General features: G+C 50.0%; 3 protein-coding genes across 5 annotated transcripts; 2 read left to right on the forward strand and 1 right to left on the reverse strand.

Annotated features, from left to right (window-relative positions):
• Positions 1-92: 92 nt before the first annotated feature.
• On the forward strand, positions 93-13,437 carry pabpn1 (poly(A) binding protein, nuclear 1). 3 transcript variants are annotated; one of them, XM_056584073.1, is made up of 8 exons: positions 93-3,031; positions 5,454-5,562; positions 5,974-6,041; positions 6,647-6,753; positions 7,162-7,249; positions 8,265-8,419; positions 10,884-10,907; positions 11,951-13,437. In XM_056584073.1, the coding sequence occupies exons 1-8, from the start codon at positions 2,897-2,899 to the stop codon at positions 12,138-12,140; spliced, it is 876 nt and encodes a 291-aa protein (XP_056440048.1). In that variant the 5' UTR covers positions 93-2,896; the 3' UTR covers positions 12,141-13,437. The 3 variants fall into 3 exon arrangements, with proteins under 3 accessions (XP_056440048.1, XP_056440049.1, XP_056440050.1); XM_056584074.1 differs by lacking the exon at positions 10,884-10,907; XM_056584075.1 differs by lacking the exon at positions 11,951-13,437 and having other exon boundaries at positions 10,884-10,923.
• Positions 13,038-17,849, reverse strand: ngdn (neuroguidin, EIF4E binding protein). The gene is made up of 11 exons (XM_056584072.1): positions 17,689-17,849; positions 17,350-17,409; positions 17,101-17,172; positions 16,650-16,787; positions 16,248-16,332; positions 15,358-15,410; positions 14,861-14,978; positions 14,286-14,460; positions 14,028-14,181; positions 13,288-13,345; positions 13,038-13,172 (listed from the first exon to the last, which is right to left on the reverse strand). The coding sequence occupies exons 1-11, from the start codon at positions 17,845-17,847 to the stop codon at positions 13,153-13,155; spliced, it is 1,092 nt and encodes a 363-aa protein (XP_056440047.1). The 5' UTR covers positions 17,848-17,849; the 3' UTR covers positions 13,038-13,152.
• Positions 17,850-18,753: 904 nt separating this feature from the next.
• cebp1 (CCAAT/enhancer binding protein (C/EBP) 1) lies at positions 18,754-21,451 on the forward strand. Its single transcript, XM_056583947.1, has 3 exons — positions 18,754-18,853; positions 19,119-19,406; positions 21,107-21,451. Exons 1-3 carry the CDS (start codon positions 18,836-18,838, stop codon positions 21,449-21,451), a joined length of 651 nt encoding a protein of 216 aa, XP_056439922.1. The 5' UTR covers positions 18,754-18,835.
• The last annotated feature ends 1,608 nt before the right edge of the window (positions 21,452-23,059 follow it).

The raw sequence follows: 23,059 nt of genomic DNA on the forward strand, positions 1-23,059 counted from the left end.
TATAGAGACAGATGTGTCTATAAATCTATATATAGATATGTTTTTACAACCACTTTTTCAAACAATCCCCGGATGTCACTTCCCTTACCGTTGCTTTATTAGAGTAGGATTTTGTTTTTGTTTCTGTGGTGGATGTGTCATTTTGGAATAAAACTCATTAAATAGGTGTTGGGGAAATGGTTTTTAGAAGTGGTGTGCCAGCAACAAGATGGCCTTAAAGAGGACTAACAGCGCTTTGCTCATCGCAAGCCAAGCGCTCCTCGTTTAATGTGCAAATAATTCTGTTTTTACCTAAGCTGGAAGCTGAGACCCTATCACATCCAGAGGATATTCAGTCAATGTCATGTTTTCATTTATAATGTACGCTTTGCGAAAAATGATCTAATTACTAAATGTATTAATTTAATATCAGTTGAGTCACAGAAGATGCTAAGATGGTGGCTTATCTCTTGGCTGTGGTCAAAGCAAACTGCAAAAGGTCTGACCGAACAGGCTGATAATGAGCTGTTTCTTTTAACGTCATTTCTTTGCCTTGTTTTGATGACAAACGGTATTTGTAGAAATGCACTTGCTGGGAGACAAGATGTAACTTGGGAAAGGGAGAGATTGGTATTCCACAGCCTTAAAGGTTGGGTATGGGATTTGCGAAACGCCAGCAGATTTTGAAAATACAAAACTCAAATGGTCCTACCCCCTCTCCTTCAATGCTGACTCTGACTCCACCCATTCCAAGTACACGCGCAATCATGCACGAGCGAACAGATGTGCGGGAGCGAGCCATTAGCTATTTAGCTAGCTCCAGCAGCTACCACAGGATAACAACAAACAGAAGCTTGCTCTGGGTCACGAGCTTAGTGTACGTGCACCAAGGGGTCGCGCGGGGAGCGGGGGAGGGGTCGCGGGAGTGCAGGACGACCGTTTGATTGACGTACTTGCTGTCCAATGCCACTCGTTGGGTCTGGAAATCATTGGCTGGAGTTATTCGAGTCTTGCCCGTTCCACAAATGATTGACTTGTTTAATTTTCATGTCAGTACTTCTAACTCAGTGGCTGTAAGTGGGTTGATAAGGATTTTCAAGTAATTTTGCAAAAATTGCCAAAAAAGAGAATTCCATACCCAACCTTTAAGAGAGGAGGGCTAATATTTGGGAAGTGAATTGGAAACCTTTAAAACTTGTGACTGGAGAGCTAATAAGATGGTGCTGCAAAGGAGATAAAACACATTTCCTTTCATTTAAGTTGTACATTAATAATATTGTTACTATCGATAGTTTTAACAAAATGCAAAACTAAAAAATCTTTTGTAAAGAAAATATATTAAAAGAACTGCTATTCCAAAGTGATCCTCCCTTTTGCTTTCTGTCATTCAAAAGAAAAACAAACAAACCAAAAAGCAATCTTGAGGTCGACAGAGGGCAGAAGAGGAGTCGTTCAATGCAAACTGCAACGGACCACCAATGGGCGTTTCGCAGCCGTCACACGATTTTTGCACAAGTTACTGGTCGTTCCGTTGGAGCCTCCACCCACTAACCAACATGTCCAGAGGTCAGATTACGGATGGCTTTGAAAGGCCATCTTCCCTGCTCCAATGTTTCTTCCTGGTTGGAATCTGTATCTTGTGTCTAAAGTAGGGAGCGGAGGACCTTGATACTGGGATTATACACACACACACGGTGTTGCACTGTTCAAACTAGATAGGTTTTATGGAGATCTGCTTTTTATTATGTTTCATTGTCACTTTGATTATCACTATTGTTATAACCGTACTACTACTTATCCTATTATCATTACTACTCATCACTGTTTTGAATATTATTGATCCATAACGGGGTTTTCATGTCACCACCTTGCTCAGAGGAATATGGTAAAGGTTTGACCAGTGATGGTGGCAGCAGCGTTATGAATTGTTAGAACTTTGATTATTAAGCTTGATTAATTTTGTTTTTTCTTTCTACAATTCATGTGTTCCCGCCTTTTTGTGTTTGGTCTCCATACTGCTTTCTTTGTTATACAGAAAAACAAATAAAATCAATTGACAACGACGGTAGCCTCTCTAATTGCTAACGTGTTGCATTGTAGTTGATTTTGTTTATCATTTGTATCAGCATTTGAAAAAAATGGTATTTGGTGTTCTTTTGTTAATGAGTGCACTGCAATATTTTTTTAGGATTTCTAAAGTGTGTGTGGGTGCGGGGGATTGTAATGTGTGAGTAATTATTCATATGTTGAGAATTTGAAGTGAAATAAAAATAAGGGAGGCCGACTATAAATGAGAGAGCATGTGGGGATGCGAAAGTCGATAGCGTGTCATTAGTGATTGACGGGGGTTTCATCCAATGAAAAGACGTAGTAGGCAGAGAAACCGGCTACGTTCGGAAAAACCGTCCAACGGCAGTCGGGGAGACTCAAAAGAGGGTGGTCCACTATCTCACAACGACCAATAGAAAGGCAAACTTAGGCCTGCAGTGCGACTGGAGCCCGCCCCTGGCCTCCATTTCTAACGTGCGGCCGCTCTTCACGCGTTCAGTCCTCGCTTTTAAGGTCCTTTTATACTCGCTAAACTCAATAAAACGGTGAACTAGGTAAGGCTGCGGACCCGCAGCGCTACGTACCGGTAAACACCGACACGACCGGTTTCATCTACCGTGGAATTCAGTTTGGACCGTGAAGCTGCCCTTTACTCCTCTTTTTAACTTTCCGAGCGGCGTTTTCCGCCATTTGTCTCCGCGCTCCGCCTGCTCCTCTCGTGTGAGCCGGGGCCCGCGAGCCGCTCCTCTCTGAGCCGGGGCCCGAGAGCCGCTCATCTCCTCTGAGCCGCTCCTCTCGGTGTGAGCCGCTCCTCTGAGCCGCTCTTCTCGGTGTGAGCCGGGGCCTGTGAGCACCGCGGCACAGCGCGATGGCGGAGTTCGGCAACGGGTTGGCGGAGGAGTCCATGCTGGACTCGGACCCCAGCCACCCGGAGCTCGAAGACCCGGGAGTCGGGGATGAGGAGCCGGGGCTGGACGAGGGAGAGTCCGCCATCGAGGACCCGGTGAGTTAATGAATGGGTGTTGAGGGTATAAGGTGTAGTGGGGGGTGTTCGCCGGTCTCCATGCGGGGAACCACAATGGCGGCTCATCCCGACCCCGCGGGGTCGGGATGAGCCGCCATTGTGGTTCACGCAGTGCAGCAGAACTGGGAGGGTGGAGCCATCTTGGCGCAATTCGGTGGATTCGTTCTAGCATGGGGGGTCCCTCAGCGCAGACATGCGGGACGGAGGGGTGGTAGAAATCGGGAGGGGCCCGGGGAAGGAGGCAGGTCACCGCCATTAGCCTCCCAGGAGAAACCCCCTTGCTGAGGTAACTTATCAGCTTCATTGATTAAAAAAACATCATGTCGTGCGGAGAGCATCAAGGAAACAGGCTTTATTCAGCTCTGCTACCGGCGGATGTCGCCACGGGCTTTATTTGGCTCTCCTGTCGGCCCTATCGCTACTTTGGGGTCCACTCCAGTCCGTCTCGTAGGTCTGAATGAACCTTACTACTACAGAGCTCGTGTGCCGCAGTTCCCCCCCCTCAGCCGCTGATCTCGAGTGGGGGGGGAGGTGACGCGAAGGCAGCAGATACCGAGGCTGTGTGGAGGACCGGGGACAAAGCTAGGGCGGATGTGGCGGACACGCACCTGGCCCACCGTCTTTAGCCGGAGTAGTCGGGTGTTGTGCCACATTTCAGCCTACCGTCTCACGTGTTATCACCGTGTGTCTGAGCTTTGTATAGGGGGCGTCGGAACGTATCGGTAAGTTAGTGAGGTCTTGTTCTCACTGAGTGCTCTGCGTATGTGTGCTTGGGTGTTTATATGATATAAGCGTTTTAATGCAAACGTGTCTTTAAAGACATCGTTTGCATTGTATGGATCGTTTGCCGACGGTCGCGGTATTTTAAGGGCTGGGCGTCCATCCTTAGTGAATGGTGGACCAGGGAGAGTTGGTGGTGGTGGTGGAGGAGGAGGAGGATGGGGGAGGGACCGAGCGGGTAGTGGATATGCGACAAAATATGAGCGTCGACCGGCCAACATGTCTTTAACCTGGGCATTACACTCATCATCTTCCGCTTCTCTGAGCGCAGCATTTAATTACTTTCAGATGGCTACATGTCAATTTGTAGGTCACATTGAGATGACTATCTGCAGCGGCGATTGGGCCGAATGTGATTCGCATGCTGTCACCATACTGAGTCTGCTGCTGCTGCCTCGAGTTGGGCCACACTGGAAGCTAGCAACTTTCTGCATGCAAGCCATTTTCTATTTCAGCGTTGCACGCCCTGTGATTTGCTGGGATGACTTCTGAAAGCAAGGTTGGCAGCATCCTGACCGAGCCTCCCACTGTGCTGCAGTGCACCACGGCCCCAGCACGGCGCATCAGTTTCTGGTTTTAATTCATAAACCAGTCGTTGTCCGTTATCAGAACCAGCCGCACGTCTTATCACTGATTCTTGCCCTATTTGCTTGAAGGTTTCCTGAGGTGCATTCACTGTATTTCTGGACTTTGGTCAGACTGGGTTGATTGATGGACAGACTGGGTTGAGTGGTGGTCAGACTGGGTTGCGTGATGGTCAGTCTGGGTTGCGTGGTGGTCAGTCTGGGTTGCGTGGTGGTCAGTCTGGGTTGCGTGATGGTCAGTCTGGGTTGCGTGGTGGTCAGACTGGGTTGCGTGATGGTCAGACTGGGTTGCGTGGTGGTCAGACTGGGTTGCGTGATGTTCAGTCTGGGTTGCGTGATGGTTAGTCTGGGTTGCGTGATGGTCAGTCTGGGTTGCGTGGTGGTCAGTCTGGGTTGCGTGGTGGTCAGACTGGGTTGCGTGGTGGTCAGAGTAGTGGACAGTCTGGGTAGTCTGGGCTGGTGGCCGTTGGTGGACTATCTGTTGCTGGACAAAACATGTACCTTTTTTTTTTTTTTAAATAAGCAGGTGTGCATGCGACGCAATCACTGTTGTCGCCTGTTTTGTAGTTTGAAGACTGTCTCTAGGCCTCTCGATCAGAAGACTATGAGAATGATGGTTAAATTGTGTGGGTCGCCCCTACGTCACCCCCGCTTAACAAAATAAGCAAAGGTTGCAAATCGCAGCAAACTGCATCAGGCTGCTCTCGATGCGCTGTAGCCAAAGGATTACCAATCCTCCAGAGTGAAGTCGATGCTTCATTAAGGCCCCCAACCTAGTCCTTCAACCACACCTCACTGCACTCGGGGGAATTCCGTTTCCGTGCCCGCACTCTGATGAAATGAACGCGGCAAATGTCACCAATGATAAACACCCGGGTTAAGAGTGTGGATGAGGATGATGAGGGGTAAAGCCAAGCGACACTTGTGAGGTTCTCCCCTGTCTGTGCCGTTGCTGGGTCAGCCAGTTCGCTCCACACATCTGTTCTTCATGATGTGGCCGATCGCTGAACTGGTCTGTCTCCCTTTTGGTTCTGTAGGAGCTGGAGGCCATCAAAGCCCGGGTGAGAGAGATGGAGGAGGAAGCAGAGAAGCTGAAGGAGCTGCAGAACGAGGTGGAGAAACAGATGAACCTCAGCCCCCCTCCCGGTACTACACCCACCACCTCACAGACATATCACATTCACACCTCATTGTCAGAGGGGCTGTAGGTAGGATTATAGAGCTGTAAAGAGGGGGGGAGATTTGGAAACTTAACCCTGCCCTCTACTTCTCTCCACCATGGAGAATGTTTGATTTCACCTAACTGTGATTGGTGGGCAGGAGGAATTCCCGACAAAGCACGGGAGAGATGCCCCGATTGGTCAAAAAAACGAGAGGGGAGCACCAATGAATGGTCTCCTCCGGAGAAGCAGTCGTTACAACAGATTCTCTCATAGCACATTTCACGCACTTGACAGGTGACCGGCGTCTCGGGCATAGCACACCATGCAGCTCCTTCCTGCTGCCCATCGTTCCCTCGTGTTCCCTCTTGTTGCTGAACGTTTTCATTCTCTCCAGCCGGTCCCGTCATCATGTCCATCGAAGAGAAGATGGAAGCGGACGGCAGGTCGATCTACGTTGGAAATGTAAGCCCGCCTTCCTGTCATTCATTGTGAACTTACTCGTCAGCTATTGTCGTCCTGTTCCATTAAGGTGTAACTTGTATACCTCTCGATCTTTTCTTTAAATGTACACACGCCGTTACGACAGGTTTAAGTGACCTGTGATAAATAAAACCGCAACATGTGATGAGAACCCATGTTCATAAAAAAAGAATGTTAGACAAATATTCACATCACGTATTGAAACTATCAAAACCTTTTTGGTTGAAAATATCAATAGCCTATATTATCTGCTGATATACACTTATGCATGTGCATCATGTAGAGCTTTTTTTTGTATTTATTTAGCTTTAAGCAGTAAAGAAAAACACAATCATCCAGTTTAAAAACATTTCTATAAATGTGAATTATTAAACGTAATCTCTAAATGTATTCAATAATAAGGAAGAATGCTGTTGACCTCAATGTGGGCCATATCACCGGCCGGTGTCTCTCGTATCAGGCCCTGATGTGATGGGACCACTGGCCGGGACCACTGGCCGGTCGCTCTGGTTAGGGAGCACACCTTCAGGGTGAGACCCGTGGGTACTCCAGCTGTGCTACGGTGTGCTGACTCTTTGGGCCCCCAGGTGGACTACGGGGCCACGGCGGAGGAGCTCGAGGCCCACTTCCACGGGTGTGGGTCCGTCAACAGAGTCACCATCCTGTGTGACAAGTTCACAGGACATCCTAAAGGGTAGGTTCCTTCCCCCACGGGGGCTGCACGGTGTTGTTCAGGTGGTGTGACCGACGTTATGCTGAAGCAGAAGGGAACACTGAATTCAATGGTCCCCAATGAGCAGGGCTGCTGTGGCTTAGTTATCGTTCCACGTTGACGCAACGCAAGGGCGTCTACGGACCCCTTGCGTCCACCGCGAGGGCCAGACGTGCACCTCCCCAAAAGTGTCACCTCTGTGATGGGTCCGCTAAATTAAACCCGATGCAGAAACAAAACGGGTTCACGACTGCGTCGAAGCCACTGCAGGCTCCTTGCGTTGCGTCAACTTGGCAGCAAAACAAATCCATTAGTCATCCAGTTGAATTTGTGTACTCATGGCATGCAGTGGTCCGTCTGAGTCCTGATTGGTTGTGTTTGGCTCCCCAGGTTCGCCTATATCGAGTTTGCAGACAAGGAGTCGGTGCGGACGGCCATGGCCCTGGACGAGTCGCTGTTCAGAGGACGGCAGATAAAAGTGAGCCCCTCCCCGACACACACCGCTCTGGGGCCGAATCAGAGCGTGATGAATGAATGAATCGCTCGGTCTTGCTCGGTGTTTGTAAACACCGAACAAGACCTGGACTCGGACCAAGATGGGTCCCAAAGGTGTCCCGAGTTACCAACACAGCACTCGCTCGTGATATTATAGTTTGCTGCAACAACATCGTCTGTTGTCCTCCGTCGTGAAGGCCCGATTTTGAAATGTAACACAGTGGTCTCGGTGCACCGAAAATGATCAGTGAGTGAATGTGTGAGGTCCTCTATAAAGGTGTGTCCAAAAACCGCAGCAAATTCTGCGGTTTCCCCGGACTGCTAGGGGAATGCTTCCCACCACAAGACACATTTGTGTCTTGTGGTGTGAAGCATTCCCCTAGCAGTCCGGGGAAACCGCAGAATTTGCTGCGGTTTTTGGACTGCACTGCAGTAAACGGTTCACTGGTTGAACGCTGATTGGCTGTTGCGTTACACACGACACTCTGTGACCACGCTGTTGAAAGCTGATTGGCTGTCATCGCGCGAATGTCGCGGCAAAGTTGAAATATTTCTCCAGCATATACTACTCCAGCATATCACCGGGTCCTCGATGGCGGACTCTCCCTCGTCCAGCCCCGGCTCCTCATCCCCGACTCCCAGCATATATACTCCAGCAAATTTGTCGCGCTACAAATCCTCGTGAACGCGCTCGCCTGTGCAGGGCGAAAGTGTGCCGAGACAAATCAGAACTTGTCGCCGGTTTCCTCTAGCGAATAATTCGATTTGCGTCTCTACGCTCACTTCTGATGGGATCGTGTCGCCGCGTTCGGTGTGAGCGCACCTTGAGGCAGACGCAGCTCTGCTGCAGGCGCGAGCGAAACGCTTCTGGTAGAATCGACATTAGGACAAACTCTTGGTACCAGATGTACTTGTGGTGGGGGGGGGGCAGAGAGACGATGGCCCTGTGTTGCGCTGGTCCTGGGTCAGTGTTCTGAGCAGCCTCTGCTCCTCTCCAGGTGGGCGCCAAGAGGACCAACAGACCAGGGATCAGCACGACAGACCGCGGTTTCCCCCGCGCCCGCTTCCGCTCACGAGGAGGAAGCTTCTCGTCATCACGGGCGCGCTACTACAGCGGCTACACACCCCCCCGGGGCCGGGGACGGGCCTTCAGGTGAGCCCCCCACACACCTGGTCACCCCCTGTACTATCTACATACCCCCCCCCCCCCACACACACCTGGTCACCCCCTGTACTATCTACATGCCCCCCCCCCCCCCATATACACATCGTCACGCCCCCGCACACCTGGTCCCCCCCCATTCCCTATCTACGTGCCCCCCCCCATACTCCTGGTCACCCCATGTATTCATCATGCCCCACACACACATGGTCACCCCATGCATTCAACATGCCCCCCCCCTCCCCCCTACACCTGGCCACGCCCCACCCACACACCTGGTCACCCCATGCATTCAACATGCCCCCCCCCCCTACACCTGGCCACGCCCCACCCACACACCTGGTCACCCCATGCCTTCAACAGCCTCATCCAGTCAGGGCAGAGCGTGGGTGTGGAGGCGGGTCCTCCAGAGCAGGGCCCCGGTGAGGTAGTAGGGGGCGGAGCCTGCGCCCGTACATGGTCTGGTCCCGTGGAAGGGTTCCTGTCATCGTAGGAATGAGCGGCTGGGGGTCTGCTGTCTACGGCGTTGTCACATCTTCTAATGTCTCAATTAAAAGGCGGATCCTGGGCCCTTTGTTGCGGCAGCGTAGTACTCCATTGGTGTCCAAAAGCACATTCAACCCGTCACAGAAACACCACCGCGTTGCTTTTGATCGCTGCAACGCATCCCTGTAACCAATGTTGCCATCGAACCCTTTGAGCCATCGGTACTGAACCCATGTGCATGCACAGTAGCTTCATGCATGTACCTTTCGCTACACTGCCACTGACTGCTAACTTGAATGGAAGGCTGTATTCAGAGCGGCACAGTGGTTCTGGCACTTGTTTTATTGTTGCATTTGGTCATGTCATATTGGAGTTCTGCTATTTTTGATTGACTTGAGTGGTTGGACGATAGATCAGGGATCAGAACAACAGGACCTCAACCGCGCTCATCCTCTGCATTCCTGGGGCATCACCTCCGTACCGGATGAATCCTTCTGTCCGTCAGGAGTCCACCCTGCCACCATTTTGCTCTCAGAACCCAGGCAAAGTTCCTTCACGCAAACATGAATTTACATATTGCAACTCATTACTGGCTTTCACACAAAGCTGGATCGATTTGATGGCTGATCAGGATATTAGCCTCTGTAACGTCAAGCTTTCTAATCGAAGTTAGGAGGTGTACCTCCTAAATTTGCTCCCTGAATCCCAGTCATGACCGGAGATTTGTGACCAAACGGCCTGCACAAGAATTACAATATGACATTCTGAAACTGGACACTTGTCGCTAACGCGATTCAGGGTACAGATTCAAGGTTAAATAACTTCCATGTCACGCAGAAGATGCGCAGTCCGGTTACACTGCTGACAGGAATGTGCAGACACAGCAGTTACTCTTGACAGTCAGAGTGCAACGAGTAGGAGAGGCACTACGCGCATTAGAGGATGAATGGGGATACAAGTGGGGGGGAGAAATAGTATGAAGTGTGTTGGGCGCCCCGTGTGTGAGGGTAGAGAGCATAGCGAGAGGCCTGGAAGGAAGTGAACACGCTTGGTACATTTAGGCAAGAGGGACACTGGAAATACCCAGTGTTTAGCAGTCAAACGCGTCTTGGAAGTAATACTTTAAAGACGTTTGCAAATAATCGATCACCAGCTCAAAGATACTGCATACCAAGTTGCATGTGCCACTCATCCCTGCAGCCTGACCCCCGCCTAGCAACAACCCCCTCCCCCCACGCCCTAGCGACCCCTGCTCCCCCCCCCCCCCTCCGTGTGTCAGAGGTGCGGATGGTTCGGGGCTCACCTGACAGACGCCGTGTTCCCCAGGTGGTTGTCTGTGTGTGTGTTTCCTACCTGCGTGTGCGTGGTGTGATTATGGGGTTGCTGTGCTGTTTGTCCTCAGGCTCTTCCCCTACAGTGACCTGACCCCCCCCCACCCCCCACCCCCCGCCCCCACCCCAGAAGCGGCTCTCCAAAAGAGGGAGAGAAAGAGGGAGTGGGAGGGCCTTTGCTGCCCCCTCACACACTAATCAGTACTCCCAATTTCCTGGAATATTCCCGGCACATTCCCCTCTGCGTTAGTGGCAGCGCTGCCCCCGGCCCCCCCAGACCAGTGGCCCCCGCCCCCCCCAGACCAGTGGCCCCCGGCCCTGTGCCCCCCAGCACTGGGACCCAATTGAGCTCAGCTGTTGAGATGATCGTTTGGGTGTTCTGCACATGGAGCTATAGTCCACCGGTCTTGGGACCCCCAGACCCGGTCTTCTGTAGTCCTGGGGACCCCCCCAGACCCGATCCTCTGTAGTCCTGGGGGACCCCCCCAGACCCGGTCTCCTGTAGTCCTGGGACCCCCCCCAGACCCGCTCCGCCCACAGCACCACACATTGACCTCTACTGCACCACAAGTACCACTGGTGTCCAGCCGTCAGCCAATCAGAAAACAACTCACCCTCTTTTTCTCTCTCTCTTCCAGGGGCCGAGGGCGAACAACATCGTGGTATTCCCCTTACTAATACCCCCCCCCCCCCTCCCCGACACTCCCTACTGTCCCCCCCTCCCCCCAACCCTAGTGCTCCCCTTGAACAGAAAAAAAGATTGATAAAAAGACCCCCCCCTCCCCCTCTCCCTCTCAGCCAATAAAGGAAGATATTCCCAGAAGAAAAAAAAAAAAAGAAAAAAAAAAACGTCGTCTGTTCCCCAGGACAGACTGACTGACCCACAGTGTGATTGTTGTGTGTGTGCGGAGGTGATGCCCCCTTCCCCTGGTAAGGTATACGTCTGCCGTTCTGTGGAGGGGGGGGGGGGGAGGGGAGGGGAGTGGGTCCTATATCTATATCTCCAGGGATGTGTTAGTGTGGCGGGGAGAGGACACGCTGTACACGGTGGTACTCAGGCTGCAGATCTCCTCCGGTCTGCTCAGGACCTGCTCTCACATCATCCCACCACAGCTCATCTCCCTGCTCCTCCCCCACCCCCAGCCTCCCCCCTCTGGGGGAGGGGAGGAGAGGAGAGCTCTCAGAATGATTGTTCACTTTTTTTTTTCCTTTTTTTTTTTTTTTCATGTAACCATGTTTGAGATTCCTGCAGAAGGACGATGTGATTTTTGTGTTTCATGGTCTGTGTGTTTCCCCCCCCCCCCCCCCCCACCTTGTTTCTAACCCCGCCCCTCCATTCTTGTTCATCTGCTTTGATGGTTTCCCACTGCTCCGGTTCACAGTGGCTGCAAGTGTTCTTGTTTAACGGGACGGGGTTCTTGGTCCATGGCTCTAACTCACTGCTTCCACCGCCAATGCATGAGCCGCAATTCCGCTTTTTATTTTCTGGGTGGGTCTTTTTTGTATTTTTGGCATTTCCTGCATCTTGGTGTGCCCTCATCCCTCCTCCTGTGATTGGACCACGTCCTGGTCCGCCCTCTCATCCCACCCGTGTCTCCCCCCCCCCCCCCCCCTCCTCTCTGTGTATTGGACCACTTCCTGGTCCTCCCTCCCCCGTCTCCCCCTCTCCTCTCTCTGTATATTAGACCACTTCTTGTCGTTTCAGGTTTCAGGACCAGTGGCGGCTGACTTCCCCTCCCCAGGTGGCGCAGCCCCCCCCCACTGTCTCCGCAGCGTCCCTCTCTCTCTCTGCTCCCGCTATGCACACTCACCCCATCCTGTCCGTGTGGGGGGGCGGGGGGCCGGGCGACCACAGGCCCAGCGCGGGGGGCATTTACTACAACAGTAAACGCTGACGCAAGCGTCAAGTGTTGTTTTTTTTACCCTGCACACACACTCACCCCGCGCACACAAGAGGCAAACGCACCACACATAGGGCAGGCGTGCACCACACGAGACTCTACACACCTCACACCACGCCCTCACGGGGAGGGGGCCACGCCCATCGGGGGGGCGAGCGGGTGCGAGCAGGAGCGAGACCAGAGATTGGGGCGTTTTTCTTAATTTGGTTTGTTGGCGTGGATGTAGGATTTAGGGAGCCACCTTTCTCTGACAATGCGCAGTGCAGCCACGGCCTGTCTGGGGAAGGCAGAGTGAGTTAATTTAATAAGGGGCGGAGGCGGAGCTTGTTTCGGCAGGGCGGGGCTAAATGTGGAGCGGTTATGGGAGCCGTTTTTGACAAAAGGAGTGGGTTTGAAAAAAGTTTTGCTTTTTTTTTTTTTAACCCATGAGACTGTAATTAGAAAAAAATAAAATAAAGACATTGTGTAAAAATAATCCTGTGTTTTATTTTTGTCTGCACGTTTTCTATACTAATGTAGAACTACAAGGAGGAGCCGGCCCGGTGGGTCGGGACTCATTTAATTCCATGTGGGTTCATCTCGGGATGCATTCCGAAGAGCGCCTACAATTTCATGCAGTTCAAAATGTTCCATGTGGATTGAAGTCGGCCAGTGCAAAAATATTTGGATCTCCCATTACAGGGCCCTTTGTAATAAAAGTACCGTCAGTTCAACGAAATGAGATTTTGGACCCATTAAGTGCTTTAATTTGGTCAACTATTTGCTTTGCAAAACCAGCTAGTCAAAAGATTGAGCATGTGATTCATCCTTGTTTCGCTGCCAGAAAACTTGCAGTAATACTGTCAGACTAACAGTTTATTCTTCAAGCTGTATGTTTTGGCTGCACATGAATTGGAAACGATAATTGCTGGAACGGGTTTATTGAGAGGGATATCAAAATCACATGACAGATTTAAAAACAACGCTGTAAAGACTTTCAAGAGGACATCTTGGATAGATTTCTGTCCTACTTGTATTTCTTGAAAGCTGCAGAAGAGAATGGAGGGTTGGTTCAGAACAGGCCGTATTTCAAACACATTGGGGTAAGGATAATTATGCAGGGTTAAATAATTATTTTTCTCTATTGAATCGCAATTCTTACCTCTCTTCTTGGTTTTCTTTTTCATCATTTGTTTCTTGGGACGTGGGGAATCGTCGTCCTGCAAGGACAACATAACCAAACATGAGACGGGGACCGCCATCGGAGGCATCTCCCACACCCCGTGACCCCCTCCCCCCCCGCTCCAGTGCAGAGCCACGTGTTCTGCATAACCAACCACATTTAGATGTATAATGAGAAGCAGCCTCTTTCTACTTCTTTACATGCAGACACAATTTAGACAAAAGAAACGTGCCCAGAAAAAAGTGTAGCCACACATTTTTTTTCCTTACGATCCGAGACTACAGTCTGCTGGAACACGGACCAGAGACTACAGCGACCTCTTGTGATCACTTTGTGCATTTTCGCTCCACTAGTCTCATGCCAGCATGGGCCTTCTTGTTCAAACAGCCTGCTCCTTCCGGAGGCTGGACATGTTGGGCATTTATTTAATCATCATTGTCTTTCCATGTTTCTAAATTTGACCAACGTTTCCTCGTTGTGATGAAGTTGATCAATTGCGAGGTGCTCCCGTGACAGACATGGCTCACAAAAAGACGACTGAACGGGATTCACTGATCACGTCGCGGCCCAACCCTCAAACATCGTCATGGACACGTTCATCCATCATAATGGTTGAGCTGCAGATGAGTTAACACGGTTTCCCCGTCTTGCCTCCAGCAGCTAGAGAGCGACAGGTGGGGGAGAGAGAGAGAGAGAGAGAGGAAGGTGGGACCTCTCACCTGTCTTCCGGCGCCTCCGGTCAGCGCCGAGATGTCGCTGAAGTGTGTGATGCTGTTCAGCTGGCCCGACATCCCCTGCATGCTCCTCTTCCTCGCCAGACGCTCTGCCTTGGGAACGTTGAGACGCACCATCATCGACTCCTCGTAGTTTTTCCTTTGGGAGAAGAGAGCAGAGTTCAGCAGCTACCTAAAGTCATGTCCTCGTCTCTTCGCGGAAGCCTCCGGCGAGTCGGCCCGTGCCCTCGGCGCGCTCCGTACCTGTGCTGGTCGTCCCGGCTCTGGCGCTCCGTCTGGAAGTCGCGGCGGTCCCGGATCTCCTCGGGAGTATCGCTGTACTGCTCCCGCAGCTCCTGGATGACGGAGCTGCGCAGCGCGGAGCGCCGCAGCCGGTCCTGCTGCTCCTTCTTGCGGTCCGCCTCCGTCACGTCGCCGTCTGACGGGGAGACACGGAGACACACCTTACCAGACCTGTTCGTCCTTATACGGTCATATCCATCCTATCGTTTATTTATATACGTTCTTATGGAATGCTTTTGTTTTGTGTTCACTCTGTAAAGCGTTTGAGTATTTACAAAAGGGCTACACAAGTAGAATGTATTATTATTCTTCATACGTAGCCTACTTCACCGCTTCGAAAGCAGGCATGAACCACACAGCCATACTACAGAATGATCCATACCGTCTCCATGTTAAAGCAGGAAGCAGCATCTAATGTACCGGGTCAAACCTCTTAAGAGGGACACACTGGGTCAGACCTCTGGATTCAGACAGCCATCCTGGACATGTTCCCCAAAGACGCAGTGTAAAGCGACCACATGATCCTGTCGGCCTACCGTAGTGCATGGGGGCGATCTTCGGAGGGATGTATTTCCTGTCTCCAAACGCTGCAGTCTTCTTCTCTGAGACGGAGGGGAGTCCGTCCTCACCGCCAGACTCCTCCGACTCACTCAGCTGGGGAGGGGGGGCAGACAAGGTCAGGTGGGGAAGGGGGGGGAGACAAGGTCAGGTGGGGAGGGGGGAGAGACGAGGTCAGGTGGGGAGGGGGGAGACAAGGTCAGGTGGGGAGGGGGGAGACAAGGTCAGGTGGGGAGGGGGGGAGACGAGGTCAGGTCGGGAGGGGGGAGACAAGGTCAGGTGGGGAGGGGGGGAGACGAGGTCAGGTGGGGAGGGGGGGAAGACGAGGTCAGGTGGGGAGGGGGGGAGACGAGGTCAGGTGGGGAGGGGGGGAGACGAGGTCAGGTGGCTGCAGGGTTAAGGTTAGAACATGATAGAAACAGGGACCACCAGGTCGGGTCTGAACCACGCCTCTCGGACCCGTCCTGATACGTACTTTGCTCATGAGATTCTCAGGATTTGGACGAAGATGCAGCGGGTCGTTTTCAGCTGAAAAAGGAACAGAACAGCGACAGGTTTTATGCAGATGCCGACGTTAGATTAGATAAGATACAACCTTATTAGACCCCCATAGGAGAAAAGAGATTGTGGCAACAGCTAAGCAGCAGTGGAGAAACAGGACAAAAATACAATGCAATAAAAATACAAAGTACTAATGCAAACAAAAATAGGCGCTTAGATAAATGCTGGTCTAAATGCTCAAGTAAGGACAAGTCAAAAGTAACAGAACTAACAACAACAAACGGCCAACAAAACAGACTAGGGCTGCTCGAAAAAATCTAAATCACGATTATTTTGGTCAATATTGATGATCTATGATGATGTATTTATTCAGCATGTCTCTGCCAAAAACATTTAGCAACTGAGAACTTTGAAATTTCGCCTTAAAGAAATACACAAAATGGTCAAAGAGAACATGTTTAATTCTAAAATAATGTACCGATATGTATCCAGCTATTAAAAAAAGTAATAATAATTGAAATCTTGATATTAGTTTTTTGATCGTTTGACGCTAAAATCTAAATCGATATCGAAATTCGATTAATCGCCTAGCCCTAAAAACAGACGTTATAAATTATAAACTGTAAAGTGTCAATTGTAAATTATAAAGTAGCCAAGTGCCAGAAATGCAATGTAAACAAAGAGAAAGTTTGTTTACATTTCACCTCGGGTAAGATCCTCAGACCAGACTACCAGGAACACACCTGCTACTACTGCTGTACATTCCAGTGGATTGAGTTCACAGCCACAACAAACAACAAATGCCCGGAAGGTACTGGAAAGATGGTGTGTCAAGTGGTCCTTTACAACTGAAGAAGACCTTACCCAGACTCCCAGTGACGGCCGTGCGGACAAGTTTATCAATCTGGTATTTCAGTTTGTGGTCCAGCGGGCGCATCTTCTCCAGGACCTTCAGCCGCAACACAACATTCAGTTCAGCCATTTCTAGCATTGAAAATCGGTGACATAGAACTAAAGAGTACACAGTTTATCTTCCAACACAGCTGAACAATATTGTATTTTAAATACTATACATCTAGTATAAAAAACAATTCATGAATAAAGTTTGCCTCTGCATCGCGAAAGATTGAAAGGGAGCCATTTGAATAATACCGCCGGTATTGCAGTATAAAACGTCAAGAAAATCTATTCAAACACACATCAGACCACAACTAGTGACCCAGATGAACCTGAAGCTGGTCACTGTGGTTTGGTTGAGCTCCTCACCGTTCGAACCGTCATCACGCGCTCGATGGCCTGGCTCTCCTTTATTTTGGCGCCCTCCGTCTTGAGGCTGATGAGGTGGGTGAGGTCCTGGAGGTAGAACAGCAGCAGCTGGTAGCGGAGGTCCAGGAAGGACAGACCCTGTGACACAAGTCCATGGAGCTCACATGATGCCCACAACGTGTGCAGCAGAAGACGCCTTTTCAAATGTGACATCTCCTTGTGTACTGTTCCAAATGGTGAACGGTTTAATCAAAAATGTAAACACATGCTGGACACTCATTCAGGGACATTTATCACCGAGACATGTATCAAGACACAAATTTAAGCTATATTTAGTTTTCAATTGACCGTTGCCTAACATTCAAGCCCAGCTAGATTATTATTGGAAGAAGCAAACTAATTTAACACTGGAATAATTCGTAGAGCAATGAAAGCACCGATATCGACTCACCTTAGCAGTCTGAAATACACCATCTTTAATCTTCTTCTGCAGGTCACGGATGTGGCCTGTGACTGAAACCACCTGGAACAGAAAGAAGAGACGTGTTTAGGTTATGCTGATGTCTGATACTCCTGAGACCTCTGATTCAGTCAGGAGGCCTGACCAAGGTCGGTTCTGATTGAACAGGTTTAAGATCCATCTTTAGTCTGCTGGTTAAAACAAGGCGGAGAACCAACGGAGACTCACTGCTGATCATACCTGCTCTGTGAGAAGGTTCAACAGGTTCTCTGCTTTTGGTAGATCGCTCTCAATCAAATACTGGAAGAAAACGCAACACAATAATCACTTAATGAAAGGGTTAGGCTAAAATGACGTTTAAAATGACTTATGACAAACGCTGCATTGTTTCATTGTAAGGTAAAATTATACACATGATTGTGTCCTTAAGAACCATTAAACTGTGACAATTTGTGATTACATTATACCAATAATAACCTTGGAGTATGCGAATGAAATAACAATCAGAAAATGGTTTCATTAGATGTTAGGAGCGTATATTATATTAAAGACTTCAGATGTATTCCATGGTTCACTCACGTTGTCTATAGAGGCCGCCATTTTGATCCAGTACAGGAGCCGCGGAGGGACAAACCGCCTCGGATTCGGTACGGGAGCCGCAGAAGGACAAACCACATCCACCAATACGGGAGCCGCGGAAAGACAAACCGCCTCTGATCCAGTACGGGAGCCTCGCATGGACCTGACCGCGGAGCGACAGACCGCCTTTGATACAGTACTGAAGCCGTTGAGGGACAAAAAGTTTCGACCCGAGTCACATGCGCTCCTCTGGCGGTTAGCGGAACTGGAGTTACATTTATTTGTAAATGTAAATGATGTGACGTGGTAGAGGTACAAACCTCCCCTGATAGTTCTAATCAATGTGGAAATAGATTAATAATCTAATCTATTTGGGAGTCCATTTAATGAAATGTATTAATTTTTTTTATGTTATTATTTTTTTCTAATTCATCATTCAAACTATTTTAGCGTGTTGTGGTGACTGACTGGATGCCTGGTCTATTGCTATGACTGACTGGATGTCTGGTCTATTGCTGTGACTGACTGGATGTCTGGCCTGTTGCATTGACTGACTGGATTGCTGGACTTCCCTGACTGTACACCGGCCAGCCCCCCATCACCATACACACTACTTACTTATTTATGTCTAAATTATTTGAAATGTTTTCTTTTATATCCGTCAATTATGGCAGCCAATGTACTCCTAACACAACGCAGAGAAGGAGTCATCCTCCACTCTGCGTTCCTTCAAGATCTCTTCCTTGCTAATTAAGGGAGTTATTTCTTGCCCTCTGGGGGGCTAGGGTCAGGGGGGGGGGGTCATGAACACACCTGCCTGTGACAGTTCAAGCCCTTTGAGACTAGAACTGTGATTAAGGGATGCACAAATAAATGGTTAGGGTTAGCGTTAGGGGTAGAATTGTGTGTGTGTGTGTGTGTGTGTGTGTGTGTGTGTGTGTGTGTGTGTGTGTGTGTGTGTGTGTGTGTGTGTCTGTGTGTGTGTGTATGTGATATACGTATAGCCCAGTCCTAAGTGATAGAGGGGGGAGGGGGGTGGGGAGAGATGGCGGTGCTCATTAGAGGAAGTGAGGCTGAGAGGTCTCTCCGCAGACTCTCTCGGACGGCAGAAAGGAGAAACTCTTAAAGAAGTTAAAAGGTGCCGCGTATGGGAACACGAGTCACGGTAAGTCCTCAACTAAATACGGGGTTTAAACTTAATGACAAACCAAAACAAAAGGCTGATGTTACCGCATGAGACAAATAATATATAAATTACAAATAATATATAAATTAATATAATAATTATCAAATATAAAATACATGATTCTATAGCTTTTTGAATAATTGAATTATTTAAGCAATGCATGCTTATCAATATTTCCTACGATTACAACGACGACTGAACTACAAGTCCCAGCTCACCGTGCCCGGCCGATCTCTGCCCTCAGATGGTCGATTCCAGCGGGAGATCCCCCGTGATCCAGGAGTGGTCCGGCCCGTACCCGGGTCACGGCCTGGACGCCGGCCACGGCCTGGACCCCTCCGACCCGGGCATGCACGCGGCGGCCGGGTCCCTGAGCCAGATGGAGATGCTGCTGGGCTGCCCGGCCCCGGGGCCCCCCCTGAGGGGCTGCGGGGGCGAGGAGCGCCTGGGGGCCGGCACGATGGCCTACCTGTCCTACATGCAGCCCTGCATGGGCGGCTCGGCTGGCTCCGAACACATGTCCAACCAGCAGGTCAGTGCTCCCCTGAGGGTCGGGGCCCCAGAGGTGACCCCCGAGGTTAAGGGACCCCGAGGTTAAGGGACCCCAGAGGTGACCCCTGAGGGTCGGGACCCCAGAGGTTAAGGGACCCCAGAGGTTAAGGGACCCCAGAGGTAGAGGGACCCAAGAGGTTAAGGGACCCCTGAGGTTAAGGGGCCCCGGAGGTGGAGGGGCCCCAGAGGTTAATGGACCCCTGAGGGTCGGGACCCCAGAGGTGGAGGGGCCCCTGAGGTTAAGGGACCCCAGAGGTTAAGGGACCCCAGAGGTCAAGGGACCCCAGAGGTTAAGGGGTTCCCAGAGGTAGAGGGACCCAAGAGGTTAAGGGACCCCTGAGGTTAAGGGGCCCCAGAGGTTAAGGGACCCCAGAGGTTAAGGGACCCCAGAGGTTAAGGGGTTCCCAGAGGTAGAGGGACCCAAGAGGTTAAGGGACCCCAGAGGTCAAGGGACCCCTGAGGTTAAGGGGCCCCAGAGGTTAAGGAACCCAAGAGGTTAAGGGACCCCTGAGGTTAAGGGGCCCCGGAGGTGGAGGGGCCCCAGAGGTTAAGGGACCCCAGAGGTTGAGGGACCCCAGAGGTTAAGGGACCCTAGAGGTTAAGGGACCCCAGAGGTGGAGGGACCCCAGAGGTTAAGGTTAATGGTTGTTATCGTTGTATATATATATATGTATGTATGTAGATGTTGTGTATGCTACACGCGTTGGAAAAAGGAAAAAGGTTTTTTTGTTTTCTCGTCTCATTCCACTTTTTTTATTGCCAGTTCATTATAGCTTTTTGAAATATTCAATTTCTTTGCGAGAGTAAATGATTTGATTAGATGATTGAAAGGGGATGATTCTGCATAATCCGCTGCAGTCTCCAGTGTCCGTCATCGCTCTCATGGTCCTCCTGCGTTCTCCTCTTCTTCAGAGGAAGAGGAGCACCAGTCTCTCGCTTTGACTCTTATGTTGTCAAACTCAAACCAGTACCCATCACATATTCATCACAGGTTCATCACCGTGTTGTCACTGTGTTCATCACATGTTCATCAACATGTTCATCACCTTGTTCATCACCGTGATCATCACTGTGTTCATCACATGTTCATCAACATGTTCATCACCTTGTTCATCACATGTTCATCACCGTGTTATCACTGTGTTCATCACATGTTCATCAAAATGTTCATCACCTTGTTCATCACCTTGTTCATCACTGTGTTCATCACATGTTCATCAACATGTTCATCACCTTGTTCATCACATGTTCAACTCAATGTTCATCACTGTGTTCATCACATGTTCATCATATGTTCATTACATGTTCATCACCTGATCATCACCTGTTCATCACATGTTCATCACATGTTCATCACAAGTTAATCACATGTTCATCACCTGATTATCACCTGTTCATCACATGTTCATCTCAATGTTCATCACTGTGTTCATCACATGTTCATCACATGTTCATTATATGTTCGTCACATGTTCATCACCTGATTATCACCTGTTCATCACATGTTCATCACATGTTCATCACATGCATCACAAGTTCCTCACATGTTCATCACATGTTTATCACATGTTCATCAATAAGTTCATTGCATGTTCCCTACATGTTCATCACCGTGTTCATCGACGTGTTCATCAACATGTTCATCACATGTTCACCACATGTTCCCCTCACGTTCCCCAGCAGGAGTTCTCCCCGTACATGCTGCCCCCCGGGGCCTGCCGCCTCCCGTCGGGGCTGGGGCCCCCGGGGACCGGCCCGCCCGTGCCCAAGAGGGCCATCAGCAAGAACAGCGTGGAGTACCGGCTGCGGCGCGAGAGGAACAACATCGCCGTGCGCAAGAGCCGGGACAAGGCGCGGCGCCGCATCCTGCTGACCCAGCAGCGGGCCGTCCAGCTGACGGAGGACAACCAGCGCCTCCAGCAGCGCCTGGGCCAGCTGTCCCAGGAGCTGGACACGCTGCGCCACGTCCTGGCCCAGCGCCATGCCGCCCGGCCGGGGGACGCCGCCGAGGAGGCCTGTCTGTAGAGGGGACCCCCCCCCCCCCCCCCCCGGACCCTCAGGGGCCCAGCGCCGCTCAGGTAGACCCCCAGCCTTCCCCCCGGTTTGGCTCAGCGAGGGGCCCGCCTTCTGAACCAATCGGCGTGCTCGGTTAGTCTTTGATCTTCTGGGGCTCGAGGTCCGCTGTAATACAACCTTTCCAAATGATGATTATGATAAACCTGTAAATCAAACTGTATATCTAAAGAGATGCGGTACGATTGTATGGGAATGTGTGTGTGTGTGTGTGTGTGTGTGTGTGTGTATATAGAGTGGTAGACACTCCTGTAAGTCAAGTGCATTTGAATATCCCTTTATCACTGATTAAACAAAATTTAACTAATTAAATACATGTAAATGTTGAAATAGGTTTTAATCACTTTTTCTGTGTATGTTTGATTAGAGAGTTGTAAAGAGAGGACATGTTAAACTAAAACACCCCTCTTTGTTTCTCCGCCATTGAGACTAGTTGTGCTTGACTGTGCTTGACATGCAGCATGGATTCCCTAGACCAGGGAAGAGATGCCCTGATTGGTCAGAAACGATCTAGAAATGGATGTACTCACTTTTCACATTTGACTCATGGCTGGCTGTGCGATAAAAAAAATAAATAAAATGACACTCAAATAATATCTTAAATCTGACCTACAGCTCCTTGATCTGAGCAGCGGAGGTAAACAGACCCTGGGGGTGTGATGAGGTAGAGTCCGGGGGGGGGGGGGGACCCCAGAATCTGGGCCTTGAGCAAATAAACTGAACCCCGACTGATAGATGAGTAGAGATATAGGAGTCCCCTGGTTAGGAAGGAGGACCGGTTGGTTATGTTGTTGGACATTTGCCTCATAGGATTACACAATTATCTGGAATGCATTGAATGATATTTAGCTCCAAACTAAAATTACAACAGGAAATTTGTCATTGCATTAATATTTTCGCACCATGTTAAAATAATTGTTTTTTGTGTACATGGTCCAATAAATATATAAAATAATAATGCCCGATGTGTCTCGCTTGTATCATATTCAAGCAACATCCACATACGAACAATACATGTTGTAAATAAAGCACCCTTGCCACGACACACCACATATGTCAGCAAGGTGTAGCAGATTTTGTCCATTTTTTGTCTGCTACATTATTAAGAGGCACCAAATAATCAAATTAATAAAGTTAAGCTCAGATTTTAATCTTGTCAAGAAATATTGCTTAAGACAGGACACTTCCAATGTGTTGCTGCGTTCTACATCCATGGTAACTGCCGAGATGTCAGTATGGGCTAAACCCTATCAGACACACACGCGCACACACACACACGCACGCGCCCCCACGCACACACATGCCGCATACAAACACACACACACACACACACATACATACACACAATCTTACACACACACACATCGAACACACACACACACACACACACACACACACACACACACACACACACACACACACACACACACACACACACACACACACACACACACACACACACACACACACACACACATATACCGCATACAAACCCATACGGACGCCATGAAGTGGACCGTTGCCTGGCAGTTTCCCGTTGTGGGATGGGTGAGGTTTCGA

Source organism: Gadus chalcogrammus, chromosome 23 (genome assembly GCF_026213295.1).
Source record: "Gadus chalcogrammus isolate NIFS_2021 chromosome 23, NIFS_Gcha_1.0, whole genome shotgun sequence".
In the NCBI taxonomy this organism is placed as follows: Eukaryota; Metazoa; Chordata; class Actinopteri; order Gadiformes; family Gadidae; genus Gadus; species Gadus chalcogrammus.

Coding starts and splice junctions, on each gene's coding strand:
- pabpn1 (XM_056584073.1), top strand. CDS start 2,897: ATGGCGGAGTTCGGCAACGGGTTGGCGGAGGAGTCCATGCTGGACTCG. Junction 8,420..10,883: donor GGCCGGGGACGGGCCTTCAG/GTGAGCCCCCCA, acceptor TCTCTCTTCCAG/GGGCCGAGGGCGAACAACAT. Junction 10,908..11,950: donor CGAGGGCGAACAACATCGTG/GTATTCCCCTTA, acceptor TTGTCGTTTCAG/GTTTCAGGACCAGTGGCGGC.
- ngdn (XM_056584072.1), bottom strand. CDS start 17,847: ATGCGAGGCTCCCGTACTGGATCAGAGGCGGTTTGTCTTTCCGCGGCT. Junction 17,173..17,349: donor TGAACCTTCTCACAGAGCAG/GTATGATCAGCA, acceptor TTTCTGTTCCAG/GTGGTTTCAGTCACAGGCCA. Junction 14,461..14,860: donor GATCGCCCCCATGCACTACG/GTAGGCCGACAG, acceptor TCTCCCCGTCAG/ACGGCGACGTGACGGAGGCG.
- cebp1 (XM_056583947.1), top strand. Junction 19,407..21,106: donor AACACATGTCCAACCAGCAG/GTCAGTGCTCCC, acceptor CACGTTCCCCAG/CAGGAGTTCTCCCCGTACAT.